This window comes from Schistocerca cancellata, chromosome 1 (assembly GCF_023864275.1).
Source record: "Schistocerca cancellata isolate TAMUIC-IGC-003103 chromosome 1, iqSchCanc2.1, whole genome shotgun sequence".
Classification (NCBI taxonomy): Eukaryota; Metazoa; Arthropoda; class Insecta; order Orthoptera; family Acrididae; genus Schistocerca; species Schistocerca cancellata.
This window is the reverse complement of record NC_064626.1, coordinates 357,159,531-357,177,367: the sequence shown is the minus strand read 5'-3', so window position 1 is coordinate 357,177,367 and position 17,837 is coordinate 357,159,531. Positions and strand designations below refer to the sequence as shown.

The 17,837-nt window shown below is 46.1% G+C and overlaps 1 protein-coding gene across 1 annotated transcript in view; it reads right to left on the bottom strand.

The window, feature by feature from the left end:
• LOC126174249 (protein scarlet-like) overlaps positions 1 to 17,837 on the bottom strand; it is a 341,327-nt gene that overhangs the window by 69,672 nt on the left and 253,818 nt on the right. Inside the window, exon 3 of the mRNA XM_049921020.1 lies at positions 928 to 1,081. Coding sequence (XP_049776977.1) covers positions 928 to 1,069 — 142 coding nt within the window. The 5' untranslated portion in view covers positions 1,070 to 1,081. The remainder of the gene's footprint in view (positions 1 to 927; positions 1,082 to 17,837) is intronic.

The window sequence follows — 17,837 nt, the reverse complement described above, 5'->3', positions numbered from 1 at the left end:
AGCTCCGATGTCTTGTTTATTTTCATTATAACACCTGCTTATGGGCATGTATGAGCAAGAAACTGGTCGTCTTTTAAATAAAAAGCATTTTATAACTGAAGCGGTATTTTCAGTCTCTGTTATTAAACTTAATTCGTACATCAGCATGCTTCTTTGAGAACCCGTGGACAGGGATAGCGAATTTGACAAAAAAAGTTTGATGGTTTGGTTGGTTGATTTGTGGGGGGGGGGACCAAACAGCCAGGTCGTCGGTCCCATCGGATTGGGGAAGGTTGGGGAAGGAAGTCGGCCGTACCCTTTCAAAGGAATCATCCTGAAATTTGCATGAATCGATTTAGGGAAATCACAGGAAACCTAAATTTAGACGGCCGGACGCGGGTTTGAACCGACGTCCTCCCGAATGCGAGTCCATTGTGCTAACCACTGCGACACCTCGCCCGATTGATCGTTTACAGGGACCTTAAAACTGCAACTGAATTAGTCGAATGTTTTCCAACAAGCGACTGTATCGTCTGTTTTCATTCAGTTGTTGCCATCACTAGCACCTCCCCTACGGCGCACAACCGCAAGCGACCTAACCCCCATTGATACCTTTGTCTCCCCCCCCCCCCCTCCCTCACCATCTGGCCTACGCAGCGCAGGCTACATTTTTTGTGCGCACTTTACCTGATACGTTTAATGGAGAGACATCTACGGGTACCACCTGTAGTCCAGAGCTCACAGCCTGTCTCTGCCAATGAAGGGGTAAGTTGGAGCCTGGAAGACAGAAGTTATCGCTGCCCCACATAACTCACAGCAAGGCAGGTGGAAGAAGAGTAAATGACATTGGCTGTCGGCGGATAGTAGAGGAGGATTCGCAGTACGCGTCATAGTTGGGCCGCCTTCTGACGTGAAGCGCACTGTAGGAGAGGTCTGAAGATAGCTTACCATTGTTGAGTATCTGCACGCGGTCGTACTGGAGGCCCTTCCAGAACGGCTGCTTCTGACGGCGCCGGCGCACCCACACCGACAGCTCCTCCCATGACAAGGTCACTCCACTGACCTTGTTGAACCCCATCGACAGTTCCATGTGGAGCACTGCCTGCAACAGAGGAAGCGGCACCCATTAGTGGCATTCGTGAAGTATTTGAAGCAATAAAAGCGATTTACCGGGTGATCAAAAAGTCAGTATAAATTTGAAAACTGAATAAATCACGGAATAATGTAGATAGAGAGGTACAAATTGACACACATGCTTGGAATGACATGTGGTTTTATTAGAACCAAAAAAATACAAACGTTCAAAAAATGTCCGACAGATGGCGCTTCATCTGATCAGAATAGCAATAATTAGCATAACAAAGTAAGACAAAGCAAAGATGATTGATGTTCTTTACAGGAAATGCTCAATATGTCCACCATCATTCCTCAACAATAGCTGTAGTCGAGGTATAATGTTGTGAACAGCACTGTAAAGCATGTCCGGAGTTATGGTGAGGCACTGGCGTCGGATGTTGTCTGTCGGTCGGCCACGATACACTTGCGACTTCAGGTAACCCGAAAGCTAATAATCGCACGGACTGAGGTCTGGGGACCTGGGAGGCCAAGCACGACGAAAGTGGCGGCTGAGCACACGATCATCACCAAACGACGAGCGCAAGAGATCTTTCACGCGGCCAGCAATATGGGGTTGAGCGCCATCCTGCATAAACATCAATACGTTCCAGCAGGTGTTTATCAGCCAGGCTGGGGATGATGTGATTCTGTAACATATCGGCGTACCTCTCACCCGTCACGGTAGCAGTTACAAAACCAGAATCAAGCATTTCCTCGAAGAAAAAAGGCCCGATAACGGTAGATGTGGTAAATCCAACCCATACTGTGAGTTTCTCGTCGTGCAGTGGAGTTTCCACGACAGTTCTAGGATTTTCGGTAGCCCAAATTCTGCAGTTGTAGGCGTTGACAGACCCTCGGAGCGTGAAATGAGCTTCGTCGGTCCACAATACATTACTCAACCAATCGTCATCTTCCGTCATCTTTTGAAACGCCCACACCGCAAATTCCAGGTAACAGTTCATGATGCTGATGGATTTTGTACGGATAGCATCGGAGGGTACGCCTAAGTGGCAACCAAACAGTAGTGTATGGAATTCCGGTGCCACGTGCGACTGCACGAGCGCTGACTTCCCCGTGCATACCCAATAAAACCCCATGTCATTCCAAGCATGTGTGTCAATTTTTACCTCTCTATCTACATTATTCTGTGGTTTATTAAGTTTTCAAATTTATACTCACTTTTTGATCAGCCGGTACATCTACCAAAAGTAGAGATCAGCGGGCTTATTGTGGATGATACTCTGTATGTGAAGTTCCTGGGCATCCAGATGGGTGACAAACTCTGGTGAAACCAGCATGTGGTTAAGTTAACCAAAAGGCTCAGGTCTGCGTGCTTTGCACTCAAAAATGCCTCTTACCGAGTAGACAAGCAGGCGGGATTACTAGCACACCACTCCGTTTTATGCCATACACTACAGCTAAAGTGAGACAAGTATTTGTTCTACAGAAGCGTGCAATAACAATGTAATAATGTAATAATGACAATGTAATAATGTATAATGTAATAATGACAACTGAAAATCTATCAGAGGCCTCTTCACGGACCTAACTGTAACTTACTTGCCGAAACATGTACACCCTAACGGTATTTTTGGCTAATAACAAGAGTCAGTTTAGGATGAACTCAGCAATTCTCAACCGAAATACTAGAAGTAGAAATAATTTCCCTGTAGACTATACATCCCTCTCAAAGTTTCAGAATGGAGTTTTATACAGGAAAAGGGATCCTGCGAACAGCTGGAAGACATGGCCCTAGAACAAGAGCAACACAGACCTCGAACAAACTAACGTAAAACCCGCGGCAAAAACGCTGAATGCAACTGACAGTGTAAAACCTCCAAAGACCCTGCATCAACAAATATTATAAATAAAGCACGGGTACCGAAAACGAAGATGTGGCGCAGGATTTCAGTGGAAATGGAATTTGGTAAGGGGTTTTGTAAACGTGGGCTCTTAACCAAGTAGTGTGTTTTATTAACATCACTTAATTATTCCAGAAGGCATGCACAAAGAAACAAGCCAACCACTTGCGCCCAGTCTCGCAAATTTCTAAACTTGTAATATATCGATATATATTTGATAAGAATAATTACTCGTTTCACAATAATAACACGCCTATAATTTGAAAGGTGCATCAAAGAACATACAACAGAAGAAAACTTAACGTAAGGTATATGTGTGCATATCATTCATAAGAAATATTGCTACGCCCCATTGAAACTAATTTTGCAAAGGGGGCACAAATAATTCCGCGGCAACAACAAAGCTCAACAGATATAACAGCACACAATTATGCATATCACCAAAACTTTAATCACACATCAGACAGACGAAACGTATAAACAGTAGAATCTGCACTGACACAGGACACTAACGTACAATCATCTATGAAGGTACGTGGACTGGCAAAAGATTCATTAAGGCTTATCATTAGGATACAGTTTGATCACGCCACAGCCTCGCCATGTTTTATTAAATCAAGTAAAAATGTGAGTATAGTACAATCAGAACACACCATGGGTTTTCCATGCTTTTTCAATTAAAGTACAATTATATCAGCGGAAAAATTCTCCTTGTGGAGCATAAAAAAAGCAAATATGTTCCTCTTTAAAGACTCTGGCAGAAAAGTGGGGAACCGACAGCCTGAAACCTCACTCCACATTCCTTACCAAAAATTTTGGCGTTCGCGCTCTTTTAACACATCATTCTAAACCCTTTTAGCCAGTCTCTCTTTGTAGTTAAGCCTTTATACTCAGCATCTCCCTCTCAATTCCACCGTCCATGTGCATCTCTCTCCCGCTATCTCCTTTTAGTCCCAATGATTTACAGTATATCCCACCACCACTCTCTCCTCTCTCACCTACACTGTCTCCTTTTGTCTTTTTTCCCACTGCCATTGTCTCCACTATATCTCGGCACCTCAAAATTTCTGGGGGCCCGACATATGTTTTGTCCTATACCCACAAGCTTAAAATTTCGGTCCAAATTACACTCCTGGAAATGGAAAAAAGAACACATTGACACCGGTGTGTCAGACCCACCATACTTGCTCCGGACACTGCGAGAGGGCTGTACAAGCAATGATCACACGCACGGCACAGCGGACACACCAGGAACCGCGGTGTTGGCCGTCGAATGGCGCTAGCTGCGCAGCATTTGTGCACCGCCGCCGTCAGTGTCAGCCAGTTTGCCGTGGCATACGGAGCTCCATCGCAGTCTTTAACACTGGTAGCATGCCGCGACAGCGTGGACGTGAACCGTATGTGCAGTTGACGGACTTTGAGCGAGGGCGTATAGTGGGCATGCGGGAGGCCGGGTGGACGTACCGCCGAATTGCTCAACACGTGGTGCGTGAGGTCTCCACAGTACATCGATGTTGTCGCCAGTGGTCGGCGGAAGGTGCACGTGCCCGTCGACCTGGGACCGGACCGCAGCGACGCACGGATGCACGCCAAGACCGTAGGATCCTACGCAGTGCCGTAGGGGACCGCACCGCCACTTCCCAGCAAATTAGGGACACTGTTGCTCCTGGGTTATCGGCGAGGACCATTCGCAACCGTCTCCATGAAGCTGGGCTACGGTCCCGCACACCGTTAGGCCGTCTTCCGCTCACGCCCCAACATCGTGCAGCCCGCCTCCAGTGGTGTCGCGACAGGCGTGAATGGAGGGACGAATGGAGACGTGTCGTCTTCAGCGATGAGAGTCGCTCCTGCCTTGGTGCCAATGATGGTCGTATGCGTGTTTGGCGCCGTGCAGGTGAGCGCCACAATCAGGACTGCATACGACCGAGGCACACAGGGCCAACACCCGGCATCATGGTGTGGGGAGCGATCTCCTACACTGGCCGTACACCACTGGTGATCGTCGAGGGGACACTGAATAGTGCACGGTACATCCAAACCGTCATCGAACCCATCGTTCTACCATTCCTAGACCGGCAAGGGAACTTGCTGTTCCAACAGGACAATGCACGTCCGCATGTATCCCGTGCCACCCAACGTGCTCTAGAAGGTGTAAGTCAACTACCCTGGCCAGCAAGATCTCCGGATCTGTCCCCCATTGAGCATGTTTGGGACTAGGTGAAGCGTCGTCTCACGCGGTCTGCACGTCCAGCACGAACGCTGGTCCTACTGAGGCGCCAGGTGGAAATGGCATGGCAAGCCGTTCCACAGGACTACATCCAGCATCTCTACGATCGTCTCCATGGGAGAATAGCAGCCTGCATTGCTGCGAAAGGTGGATATACACTGTACTAGTGCCGACATTGTGCATGCTCTGTTGCCTGTGTCTATGTGCCTGTGGTTCTGTCAGTGTGATCATGTGATGTATCTGACCCCGGGAATGTGTCAATAAAGTTTCCCCTTCCTGGGACAATGAATTCACGGTGTTCTTATTTCAATTTCCAGGAGTGTATGTCCTCCCCTATACCCATTTGTTAAAACTCGCTCGTCTGGGAGGTTCGGACCGCCCAAGCCTATGTAGGGTCTCCACTCATCCCTAATTTCCACTGTCTCCTCTCTCTTTTGCTCCCTCTGCTACTGTCTGCATCCATCTCTGTTACCCTTCTACTGCCACTGTCTCTAACAGGCCGTCAATATCTCCTCTCTCGTTTGTTCCCACTGCTATTGGCTCCATCAACCTCATTTTCTCTTTCATTGAGACTTTCTCTCTCCCGTAAATAAAATAAATATAAATACTGCAACGATGGATTGATATTACGAACAGAAAAAATATTGGCGGGAATATCCATACCAACACACGAGAAACTGCTCTCCGAAGTAGAGGAACGATACTCTTTGGATTTTTGCAATGACATTCTGCTGACATTGGGGATTATTTATCGTTTTTCAAATGCGCGTCTCGCCGCCAAATAAATTGCTTCCTGGACGACAAGTATAAAGAGCAGATGCCACTAAAATGCGATTATCAGCTGTTGTCTGCACATGGTAACTTCTGAACATTTCAGCAGTGGAAATCAAACATAAACAGTGCAGTGATCGACAAAATTAATATGGTTTTAGAATTCCTCTTTCGGACTTCCTCTTTTAAACAGCCTCAAGTACACAATTTTTAAAAAAAATGTGAGCCATTTCTATTGCCACAGTAATGCTCGAAATTACGTTTCTCGTGTTTGCACTGAAAGTATAACTTATTAATATTTTCTACTAAACATGATTATGTAATAACTGAGAAAGGCTAGTTATCAGATAGAGGTGCAACTGAATCTGCTACGCTATTCTCCTGTATTTTTACACTACTGCTCATTAAAATTGCTACACCACGAAGATGACGTGTTCAGACGCGAAATTTAACCGACAGGAAGAAGATGCTGTGATATGCAAATGATTACGTTTTTTCAGAGCATTCACACAAGGTCGGCGCCGATGGCGACACCTACAACGTGATGACAGGAGGAAAGTTAAACAGCAGGTGACCAGCGTTGCATGGTGAAACGTTGTTGTGATGCGTCGTGTAAGGAGGAGAAATGCGTACCATCACGATTCCGACTTTGATAAAGGTCGGATTGTAGCCTATCGCGATTGCGGTTTATCGTATCGCGACATTGCTCCTCGCGTTGGTCGAGATCGAATGACTGTTAGCACAATATGGAATCGGTGGATTCAGGAGGGTAATACGGAACGCCGTGCTGGATCCCAACGGCCTCGTATCAGTAGCACTCGAGATGCCAGGCATCTTTTCCGCATGGATGTAACGGATCGTGCAGCCACGTCTCGATCCCTGAGTCAACAGAGGGGAACGTTTACAAGACAACAACCATCTGCACGAACAGTTCGACGACGTTTGCAGCAGCATGGACTATCAGCTCGGAGACCATGGCTACGGTTACCCTTGACGCTGCATCACAGACAGGAGCGCCTGCGATGGTGTACTCAACAACGAACCTGGCTGCACGAATGGCAAAACGTCAATTTTTCGGATGAATCCATGTTCTGTTTACAGCATCATGATGGTCGCATCCGTATTTGGCGACATCGCGGTGAACGCACATTGGAAGCGTGCATTCGTTATCGCCATACTGGCGTATCACCCGGCGTGATGGTATGGGGTGCCATTGGTTACACGTCTCAGTCACTCCTTGTTCACACTGACGGCACTTTGAACAGTGGACGTTACATTTCACATGTGTTACGACCCGTGGCTCTACGCGTCATTCGATCCCTGCGAAACCCTACATTTCAGCAGGATAATGCACGACCGCATGTTGCAGATCCTGTACGGCCCTTTCTGGATACAGAAAATGTTCGACTGCTGCTCTCGTCAGCACATTCTCCAGATCTCTCACCAATTGAAACCGTCTGGTCAATGGTGGCCGAGCAACTGGCTCGTAACAATACGCCAGTCACTTCTCTTGATGAACTGTGGTGTCGTGTTGAAGCTGCACGGACAGCTGTACCTGTACACTGCATCAAAGCTCTGTTTGACTCAATGGCCAGGCGTATCAAGGCCGTTATTACAGCCAGAGGTGGTTGTTCTGGGTACTGATTTCTCAGGATCTATGTACCCAAACCGCGTGAAAATGTAATCACATGTCAGTTCTAGTGTAACACATTTGTCCAATGAATACCCGTTTATCATCTGCATTTCTTCTTCGTGTAGCTATTTTAATGGCCAGTAGTGTACATTTGTGAAACACGTAAATCATAAGAAAGAACAAACCCTCGGCATATATTTGTAATATGGTATAAAGCACTTCACGAAAGAGCCAGTGTCACCGTTTAAAGCCGTGTGTTCCTTTGTATTAACAAAATAGAATGAAGGAAGATTAGAATTTGTCCTATCGTCACCCAAATCGTTAACGACGGAACATCGGCTCAAGTATACGAGTATAGGGAAGGCATTCGTCCCTTTTGGGAGGGCCCATTCCGACGTTAGTGTCAAGTTCTGGAAATTCTCGGTGATTCAGACAAATAACATGCCTTTGCACCGCTAGAGGGCTGGACAGAGACTTGGCAAGGCGTAAGATGTTCGTTCGTATAAAAAACTGAGCTTCCACTTTCGGAGGAACTTGTTTACACGTAACCCAGGTGACGAAGGCCGGGACTGGTGGTCGTGTTACACGCAAAGCACATGCCCGTGGGTGTTGTATACTCGCAGGCGCCGGCCTTCAGACTGGCGGACCGCAGCGTGCCTTAGCCAACGAGCGTTTGGTTTCGTTGCCGAAGGCGAAAACGTCTTGTGAGTCTGAGCTTCAAGTGGCCTTTTGCCAATAATTTGCACGGATGTTTCTGTCCGAGAGAAAACGACCCTTAAAATTATCATAAATACAGTGGTTAGCGCCGTGATGGTTGCATGAAACACTGCACACCTACGTCAACAGTTGGACATTATTTGCGAATCGAAGCAATTCAGGTTTCGACAGTAAAATGTGTGTATTGTGTATTAGAGGAATGACTTTTTGTTGATAAGTCATTTGGACGAGAAAGGACAGAATAGTCTAAGAAGGCAAAATTTTGTATCTTTTTCGTGATCGGAGTGGAACCTTCTACTCTGGAGTAATACATTTCAGTACCGTAGCTATTTCGGTTCAGGATAATAAGAATGGTAAGTTCACATATTTTCATATATTTAGTTACTCTGCACTGTTAAAGTATAAATCGGACGATAGGGTACGGCTTATAGCCAGCAACATATTTCAGAAATGTGGACAAGTGACACACACACGAAAAAAATGGTTCAAATGGCTCTGAGCACTATGGGACTCATCTTCTGAGGTCATCAGTCCCCTAGAAGTTAGAACTACTTAAATCTAACTAACCTAAGTACATCACACACAGCCATGCCCGAGGCAGGATTCGAACCTGGGACCTTAGCGGTCTCGCGGTTCCAGACTGTAGCGCCTAGAACCGTACGGCCACTCGGGCCGGCACACGAAAAAGGAAATGATCAAAAAATGTAAAAGGTAGTACTCATGATTTCATAATCCTTACTTTTAAACCGTTGACGAATGTCACACCGACAATTACATAAGCCGAAATGGGACTTCATCGGAAAATTCTAACGAGATGACTCCTAACGCCTCTCTCGGTTCGGTAATTCTGTTTCCCCTTCGTCTTTCCTCTTCTTATACTGTTGTCTCATTTTGCAGCATCCGCTCATCGTCAACTCGTCCATTATTTTCTCGTTGCCGGATGCCCTTGCTGACAGCAGACCGCCATTGTTATGTAACTAGGGGATTATTATCTATCTGCTAATCGTATAAACTCTGTCCTGCGTGTTTTCTCGCTTAATGTTTCTGCGATGTGTTCCTAGTGTGCGGACGCGGCACGATAACGGCAACATCCCAAACAGGTGTGCAAAGCAGCTTGTGGGCCACACCCAGGCTGGGCAGTTTTGCCGTCCAACGGTTAAAGTCGGTGCACGCACTCGACCTGTTTCTGGTTGGCATTATGCGTTAAGCTGTACATGAAACTTGGTCGCCCATTTCAGCTGTATCAAGTTTGTTCGACACCAACGATACAGCTACATTTTCTCTGACCCTTCGAAGAAACATTGTTATAAAAGGGGCTACTGTGCAACAGTAGTTAAGAAATAAAGACTCAGCTAAAAGACGCGTTTACACCGGTGCGCCTTGCGCCTGTGTTTGCCTCATACGGCATTCGTGCACGTGTACATTTCTTTCTCGATATGTGTACATGCGTGATTTCACACCCAGCTAGACACAACCACACACGGCGTTCTAGTGATCAAGATGTCTTCTCTGCTAGCAGTAACTGTCGCCGCTGCCTGTATATTCTGAGACAAAGACGAATTGTAGAAAAAAGGGCAAGTACTGGGATAATTAATATCTTTGGTATGTGAAACTTCCTGGCAGATTAAAACTGTGGTATGTGTTTATGTGGTTTAAAGTTAAATATGATAGGGAGTATTTTGTTGAACAGCTGTTCTCATGACTTCGAAGCAATACCTCATCCTGTTGGGCCACCCACTCCGAAGAAACATGCAAAATACAGAGAAGCTACATCAGAGGCGACAAGGTTGGCTTCGAATTCTTGCTATCGGAGATAACGACTCCAGTCTGTAGTTCCAGTTCAAGGTATCTACAGCATCGAAATCCAACATATTCCCAGACGTTACCCAGGCTCTCACGCAAACCCTCAAAAACTACATTAAGTTGATGACCATTTAACATTTCTTTCTCTGGACAACGAAACACTTATTCGATGCTGAACGTTTAAAGCCAACAGTTCAGTTAGTTTTCAACATGCAACACTTTGGGTTTGTACTGACTGGAAGCACTGAACGGATAAAAAAATTCTGTTAGTCGAATCCTGTCAGCATTGGTTTTCTTGTGTGTGTATGTATGTATGTATGTGTGTGTGTGTGTGTGTGTGTGTGTGTGTGTGAGTGAGTGAGTGAGAGAGAGAGAGAGAGAGAGAGAGAGAGAGAGAAGGAAGCTGGACAAAGCGTTCTGCTGAAGGATGCACGATTCATTCGCGCCTCCACACGGTTCTAGCATGGTTGCAGAAGCATCAGTTCTTACTGGAAATTTGCCAACCGAATGGCATGTCCTTTCCTGACTGATCAGTTGTGCTGTTACTGTTTCTCTGCTGACAACACAATATTCCCCGCCTCCTTTCATACTGACGGATCTGTATCTCGTGACATCTGGTGGTCAGTTCCCGCATTACATAAGCGTGTCCAAATACTTTTGATAAGATACTCTATATATTATCGTTATTACTGTTATTATTTATTTTTTATGGCAGTAAACACAACAAATGGGATCACTATGTTGTTCATATCTTATCTCTAATCGGATTCTTCCCAAGCGTCTTGGAATGCTTGGCGTAGCAGCAAATAATTCGTTCAGACAGAAGTAATATAGCTTTTTACAGCTTACAAACGGATATTTCATAAGTGTCAATGATTTTCAACTTCTCACAGCGACTGGGGCCGCTTACTCCGGCATAACGCCAGTGTCGTTGTACTCCGATTTTGCACCTGGTAAGTTGTTCTAGTTTTTCTCGTCCATTCTGTTGTCACCTGGAATGAAAACGTCAATAATCTACATTTTCTTTTCCTCAACAGTTGTGATGTTTAGTGACTGTACTCCAGCATTCTATTTATCTGAAGTCGGAATTGCCACAATAATTTGCCAGTTTCGTTTTCGATAATTTTCTCTGAACTCACTCCCACTACTTTTAGCATAAGTTACACTGGATCATTTGAGCTACAGCATTGTGCCTCTGCTTGCAATGAATCTGAGGGATGTTCTTGCAAAAGCTCTTGATGCCGCCCACTGTTTACTCAGTTTCCTTGTGGCATCTGCACTTTGCACCTTATGCTGATTTCTCGATTCTGAATTGGATGGCATTAGTTCTGATGGCTTGCTCCTGTGCAGCACAAATCAGTCTTTCACTTTCCTTCTTCAGGGTTCCGTTGGCCATCCATGCTCAGGCTTTTAGTTTAGGAACTTCATTATTATTATTATTATTATTATTATGGGCGACTGAACGCTATCGGATCACGGAAAACTATTATATTTCAATCTTCGGAGTTTCCAAGCGTCTCTCATTTTCTCTCCGTGCTTTTCTTTCTTCAGTCCATTTTGTTTCTGGTCTGTTGTTGACTTCATTCTCTGAAAATACTTTCCATTAGCAACTTTTTTGTCTGTATCAGTTTCTGTTAATGTCTGATGGGGTTATATGAACATTTTCTAAATTCTATGTGACCTGCTGAGTTCGTATGATTTTGATGATGATGATGTTTGGTTTGTGGGGCGCTCAACTGCGTGGTTATCAGCGCCCGTACAATTACCCAATCTTTGCTCAGTCCAATTTCGCCACTTTCCTGGATGATGATGAAATGATGAGGTCAACACAAACACCCAGTCATCTCGAGGCAGGTGAAAATCCCTGACCCCGCCGATTCGTATGATTTTTGAATTGTTCTATGTACAACGCAATTTTGTGTGTCAGTATTGTTGCTGGAAGCCTGTGGATATGCCAATCAAATTTCAATCTTTATTTTCTTATCTCTGTCACGAGATTCGATAGTTTTTCAGTTGTTTTCGGGATTGTAGTCTGTAACCATCTTTTGTTCTCTTTCGGCCGAGCATCTTTCTTAGAACTTTGCTTTCTTCTCTTAGTATATGTTTCCGTAGATTGTAAGCGTTTCGCTAGCGTACAAAACGTACAAAACTCAGGACTTGATAACTATGTTGTAGAGCTTGATTTTTCTGTGTATGGGCATACATTTTTTTGTTGTGGATGTAGATTTTACCGGAAGCTCTCCTAAGTTCTGCGATCCAATTTTCAGTGCCATTTTCTTTCCTCTTGTGGGTTCAAAGACTTTGCCGAAATGTTTCAAGTATGGGACATTCGGGTAATTATATGTCGTTTGGATTTGCATAAAAGTGTTCAGGAAGGAAAAAGATGGGCGGAATCAATTTTTAACTGATCCATGAAAAAAGTACTTTTCATTATACACTCCTGGAAATGGAAAAAAGAACACATTGACACCGGTGTGTCAGACCCACCATACTTGCTCCGGACACTGCGAGAGGGCTGTACAAGCAATGATCACACGCACGGCACAGCGGACACACCAGGAACCGCGGTGTTGGCCGTCGAATGGCGCTAGCTGCGCAGCATTTGTGCACCGAAGCCGTCAGTGTCAGCCAGTTTGCCGTGGCATACGGAGCTCCATCGCAGTCTTTAACACTGGTAGCATGCCGCGACAGCGTGGACGTGAACCGTATGTGCAGTTGACGGACTTTGAGCGAGGGCGTATAGTGGGCATGCGGGAGGCCGGGTGGACGTACCGCCGAATTACTCAACACGTGGGGCGTGAGGTCTCCACAGTACATCGATGTTGTCGCCAGTGGTCGGCGGAAGTGCACGTGCCCGTCGACCTGGGACCGGACCGCAGCGACGCACGGATGCACGCCAAGACCGTAGGATCCTACGCAGTGCCGTAGGGGACCGCACCGCCACTTCCCAGCAAATTAGGGACACTGTTGCTCCTGGGGTATCGGCGAGGACCGTTCGCAACCGTTTCCATGAAGCTGGGCTACGGTCCCGCACACCGTTAGGCCGTCTTCCGCTCACGCCCCAACATTGTGCAGCCCGCCTCCAGTGGTGTCGCGACAGGCGTGAATGGAGGGACGAATGGAGACGTGTCGTCTTCAGCGATGAGAGTCGCTTCTGCCTTGGTGCCAATGATGGTCGTATGCGTGTTTGGCGCCGTGCAGGTGAGCGCCACAATCAGGACTGCATACGACCGAGGCACACAGGGCCAACACCCGGCGTCATTGTGTGGGGAGCGATCTCCTACACTGGCCGTACACCACTGGTGATCGTCGAGGGGACACTGAATAGTGCACGGTACATCCAAACCGTCATCGAACCCATCGTTCTACCATTCCTAGACCGGCAAGGGAACTTGCTGTTCCAACAGGACAATGCACGTCCGCATGTATCCCGTGCCACCCAACGTGCTCTAGAAGGTGTAAGTCAACTACCCTGGCCAGCAAGATCTCCGGATCTGTCCCCCATTGAGCATGTTTGGGACTAGGTGAAGCGTCGTCTCACGCGGTCTGCACGTCCAGCACGAACGCTGGTCCTACTGAGGCGCCAGGTGGAAATGGCATGGCAAGCCGTTCCACAGGACTACATCCAGCATCTCTACGATCGTCTCTATGGGAGAATAGCAGCCTGCATTGCTGCGAAAGGTGGATATACACTGTGCTAGTGCCGACATTGTGCATGCTCTGTTGCCTGTGTCTATGTGCCTGTGGTTCTGTCAGTGTGATCATGTGATGTATCTGACCCCAGGAATGTGTCAATAAAGTTTCCCCTTCCTGGGACAATGAATTCACGGTGTTCTTATTTCAATTTCCAGGAGTGTATATGCTATGAGATCAAGACGCTGCTGCGTTCGATTATATTGTTTATTACAATAGGCCTATATCTGTATAGTTGCCATCTTCAGGTTACACCAGGTGGTCACATAAGGGCATTGTGTACAGTTTCCTTATGTGAGATAAAAGACGCAGCGGGCCCAGATGAATACAAAAAGTGCTTTTCATTGCGAATCAAGCCGTGCTCGGACATTAAAGTCATTTTATAAAAATTATATCATACAACGATGTCACGTGGCGTTATTTTGGGAATCGGGTACGAATGGTCTCCAGGTGTGAATCCGCCATTAGCTGCTACTAACAAAAGTAGATTCCTACCGATTTTAATTGGGAACGGAGCTGGGGCTACTGTTGTTGAGAGTGCTCGACTGTCGAATACGAAAGGCTGCTTGGGACAAGCAGGAAATTCCGGTTCTAGTCCCGGTCTGGAACAAATTTTCATTTGTCGAAACGTATTTCTTACACTGCAGATTCAGCATTTCCGAACGCTCTTTCACTGATATCACTCCGTGTCATTGCAGCTTAATTGGTTTCTTCTATATTGACTCTATTAAAGCTTAAAGAACGTGTTTCAGTTGATAGACGAACCTCTGCCTCACAATTAACGGAGTTTTGTTGAGTACAGGTGTAAATATGAGGAGCGTAATACAATGAGGTTATCGAACGGACTAACAAGTTGTAGCCAACAATCATATCAAGAAACAGGTGAACAGGTTAATTCCGTCTTCCTACATTTCCGGGTGACCATGCGGAGTATCTTCTCAGTTTTGTGATTGGCATGGTGGATATTTGATTAACGAAACCTAGCACGTCATGCTATTCGACTAATGCTAAACAGGATGGAAGGTAAACGTCGAGTCTCTCCGAAGGAAACGTAATGAGATCTCTATGTTGCTCTCTTCAGTCCAGAGACTGGTTTGGTGCAGCTCTCCATGCTACTGTATCCTGTGCAAGCTTCTTCATCTCCCAGTACCTACTGCAGCCTACATCTTTCTGAATCTGCTTAGTGTATTCATCTCTTGGTCTCCTTCTACGATTTTTACCCTCCACGCTGCCCTCAAATGCTAAATTTGTGATCCCCTGATGCCTCAGAACATGTCCTACCAACCGGTCCCTTCTTCTTGTCAAGGTGTGCCACAAACCCCTCTTCTCCCCAATTCTATTCAATACCTCCTCATTAGTTATGTGATCTACCCACCTAATCATCAGCATTCTTCTGTAGCGCCACATTTCGAAAGCTTCTATTCTCTTCTTGTATAAACTATTTATCGTCCAAGTTTCACTTCCATACATGGCTACACTCCATCACTCCATACAAATACTTTCAGAAACGACTTCCTGACACTTAAATCTATACTCGAAGTTAACAAATTTCTCTTGTCCAGAAATGCTTTCCTTGCCATTGCCAGTCTACATTGTATACCATCTCTACTTCGACCATCATCAGTTATTTTGTTCCCCAAATAGCAAAACTCATTTACTACTTTAAGCGTCTCATTTCCTAATCTAATTCCTGCAGCATCACCCGATTTAATTCGACTACTTTCTATTATTCTCGTTTTGCTTTTGATGATGTTCATCTTATATCCTCCTTTCAGGACCCGGTCAATACCGATCAGCTGCTCTTCCAAGTCCTTTGCTGTCTCTGACAGAATTACAATGTCATCGGCGAACCTCAAAGTTTTTATTTCTTCTCCATGGATTTTAATTCCTGCTCCGAATTTTTCTTTTGTTTGCTTTACTGCTTGCTCAATATACAGATTGAATAACATCGGGAACAGGCTACAACCCTGTCTCACTCCCTTCCCAATCATTGCTTCCCTTTCATGCCACTCGACCCTTAAAACTGCCACCTGGTTCCTTTACAAATTGTAAATAGCATTTCGCTCTCTGTATTTTAACCCTGCCACCTTCAGAATTTGAAAGAGAGTATTCCAGTCAACATTGTCAAAAGCTTTCTCTAAGCCTACAAATGCTAGAAACGTAGGTTTGCCTTTCCTTAATCTATATTGTAAGATAAGTCGTAGGGTCAGTATTGCCTCACGTGTTCCAACATTTCTACGGAATCCAAACTGATCTTCCCTGAGGTCGGCTTCGACCAGTTTTTCCATTCGTCTGTAAAGAATTCGTGTTAGTATTTTGCAGCAGTGGCTTATTAAACTGATAGTTCGGTAATTTTCACATCTTTCAACACCTGCTTTCTTTGGGATTGGAGATCTCTATAACACACTCAAAACATTTATCAGATACCATCAACAGCATTGTCAGACTGTTCGCTCTGATGCTGTTGTCCACAGTAAAGTATCGCCTTTGGACAATTAAAAGTAAATTTGGCCAAAATTATCGCTTGGTGTAATGAGTGGCAGCTCGCTTTGAATTTGGATAAATACAGGTTAATGGTCATAAAAAAGACAAATAGCCCGACACTACCTTGTTACATATGTAGCACTGCCACTGTTTTTTGGGCGTCGCTTTGGCAGAACAGCAGTGCAGCACTTGCGGAAGCCATAGGCAACAAGTGAGCAAAGGGTGTTGGCATGCCAATTACAGCAACAGGACTGTTTATACATTGCGAGACGGACCAGGCTTAGCACCGCAATCCTGCCTGTGTAGCGGTAAGACTGGATTCTTAAGGGCCAAGCGGTTTCTTCGTTTGTTAAGAACGTGACTGGAAATGGTAAATAGGCACAACAACAAGAAGTGAGCCACTATCCCGTATGTACAACCGCCACGTTTTAGCAGAGAGATATTCTCAGTCCAGGAGACCTACTATGTTGGGAGGGACGGGGGGATGCTACGCCAGCCACTGCTCACTGCTGTACTGTTTGTCAGCAAGAAGCAGCCACTACAAGTCTTGTCAGCCGCAACGGCTACACCATAGCATCGATCGCTCCTTTGACTTGATGTCTCTCCACTGGTGTGCCAACTCGAGGCTCATTCCAGGAGGAGGAAGAGGAGGAGATTAGTGTTTAACGTCACGTTGACAACGAGATCATTAGAGACGGAGGACAAGCTCGGATTAGGAAAGGATGGAGAAGGAAATCGGCCGTGCTCTTTCAAAGGCACCATCCCGGTATTTGCCTGGGGCGATCTAGGGAAATCACGGGAAACCTAAATCAGGATAACAGGACGCGGGTTTGAACCGTCGTCCTCCCGAATGCGAGTCCCGTGTACTAACCTCTGCGCCTCCTCTCCAGAAGCAGCTCGGCTCCTGCCCAGCGGGCAGCGGCACCTTATCGGGCCGGTGCAGCTGCTCTCCCTTTTACGCGGGTCCGGACGACGATGCCTCAGGAAGGCTAGCCTTCTCTTCAAGTGTTCCAACTGGCCGTCTTCCGCGACGCTTACACCACCCGCAAGCAGCAGTGGCACTCTTTACTGGTTACATGCTACTAGCCGGCCATTGAACGTCGGCATTCTTGGGCACATACGTTACGGCCTACCGACTGGGCGCTAGCGAACACGAACAGTGCGTTGCCCTGAGGGGCGGGGCTATTACACCGCTGCCTATGATTGTAGGCACATGGGTTATAATAAAGTAATTGGCTTCTAATATTGTTTTACCGAGCTGCCATAGGCCTGCTCCCTGCCACGACCCTCCGCTATTGCCCAGTCTTGCGCCGAAGTGGCCCATCAACCCTGAGTCCACTTCGTGTGATTAGTGGTGGACATCTTGAACAAGTCAGGTGGTATAAATATTTGTGGGGAATACCGAAAAAGCGTGATCGCAAGGGACGATCACGTACAACCAGTATTAGGGAGGACGAATGGAAGACATACGAGGGGCGTTTGAAAAATCCGTGCAAAAATAAAAACTACTTACGTGTTTGGGGTAAACCTCTTTTATTTTTCGACATAGTCT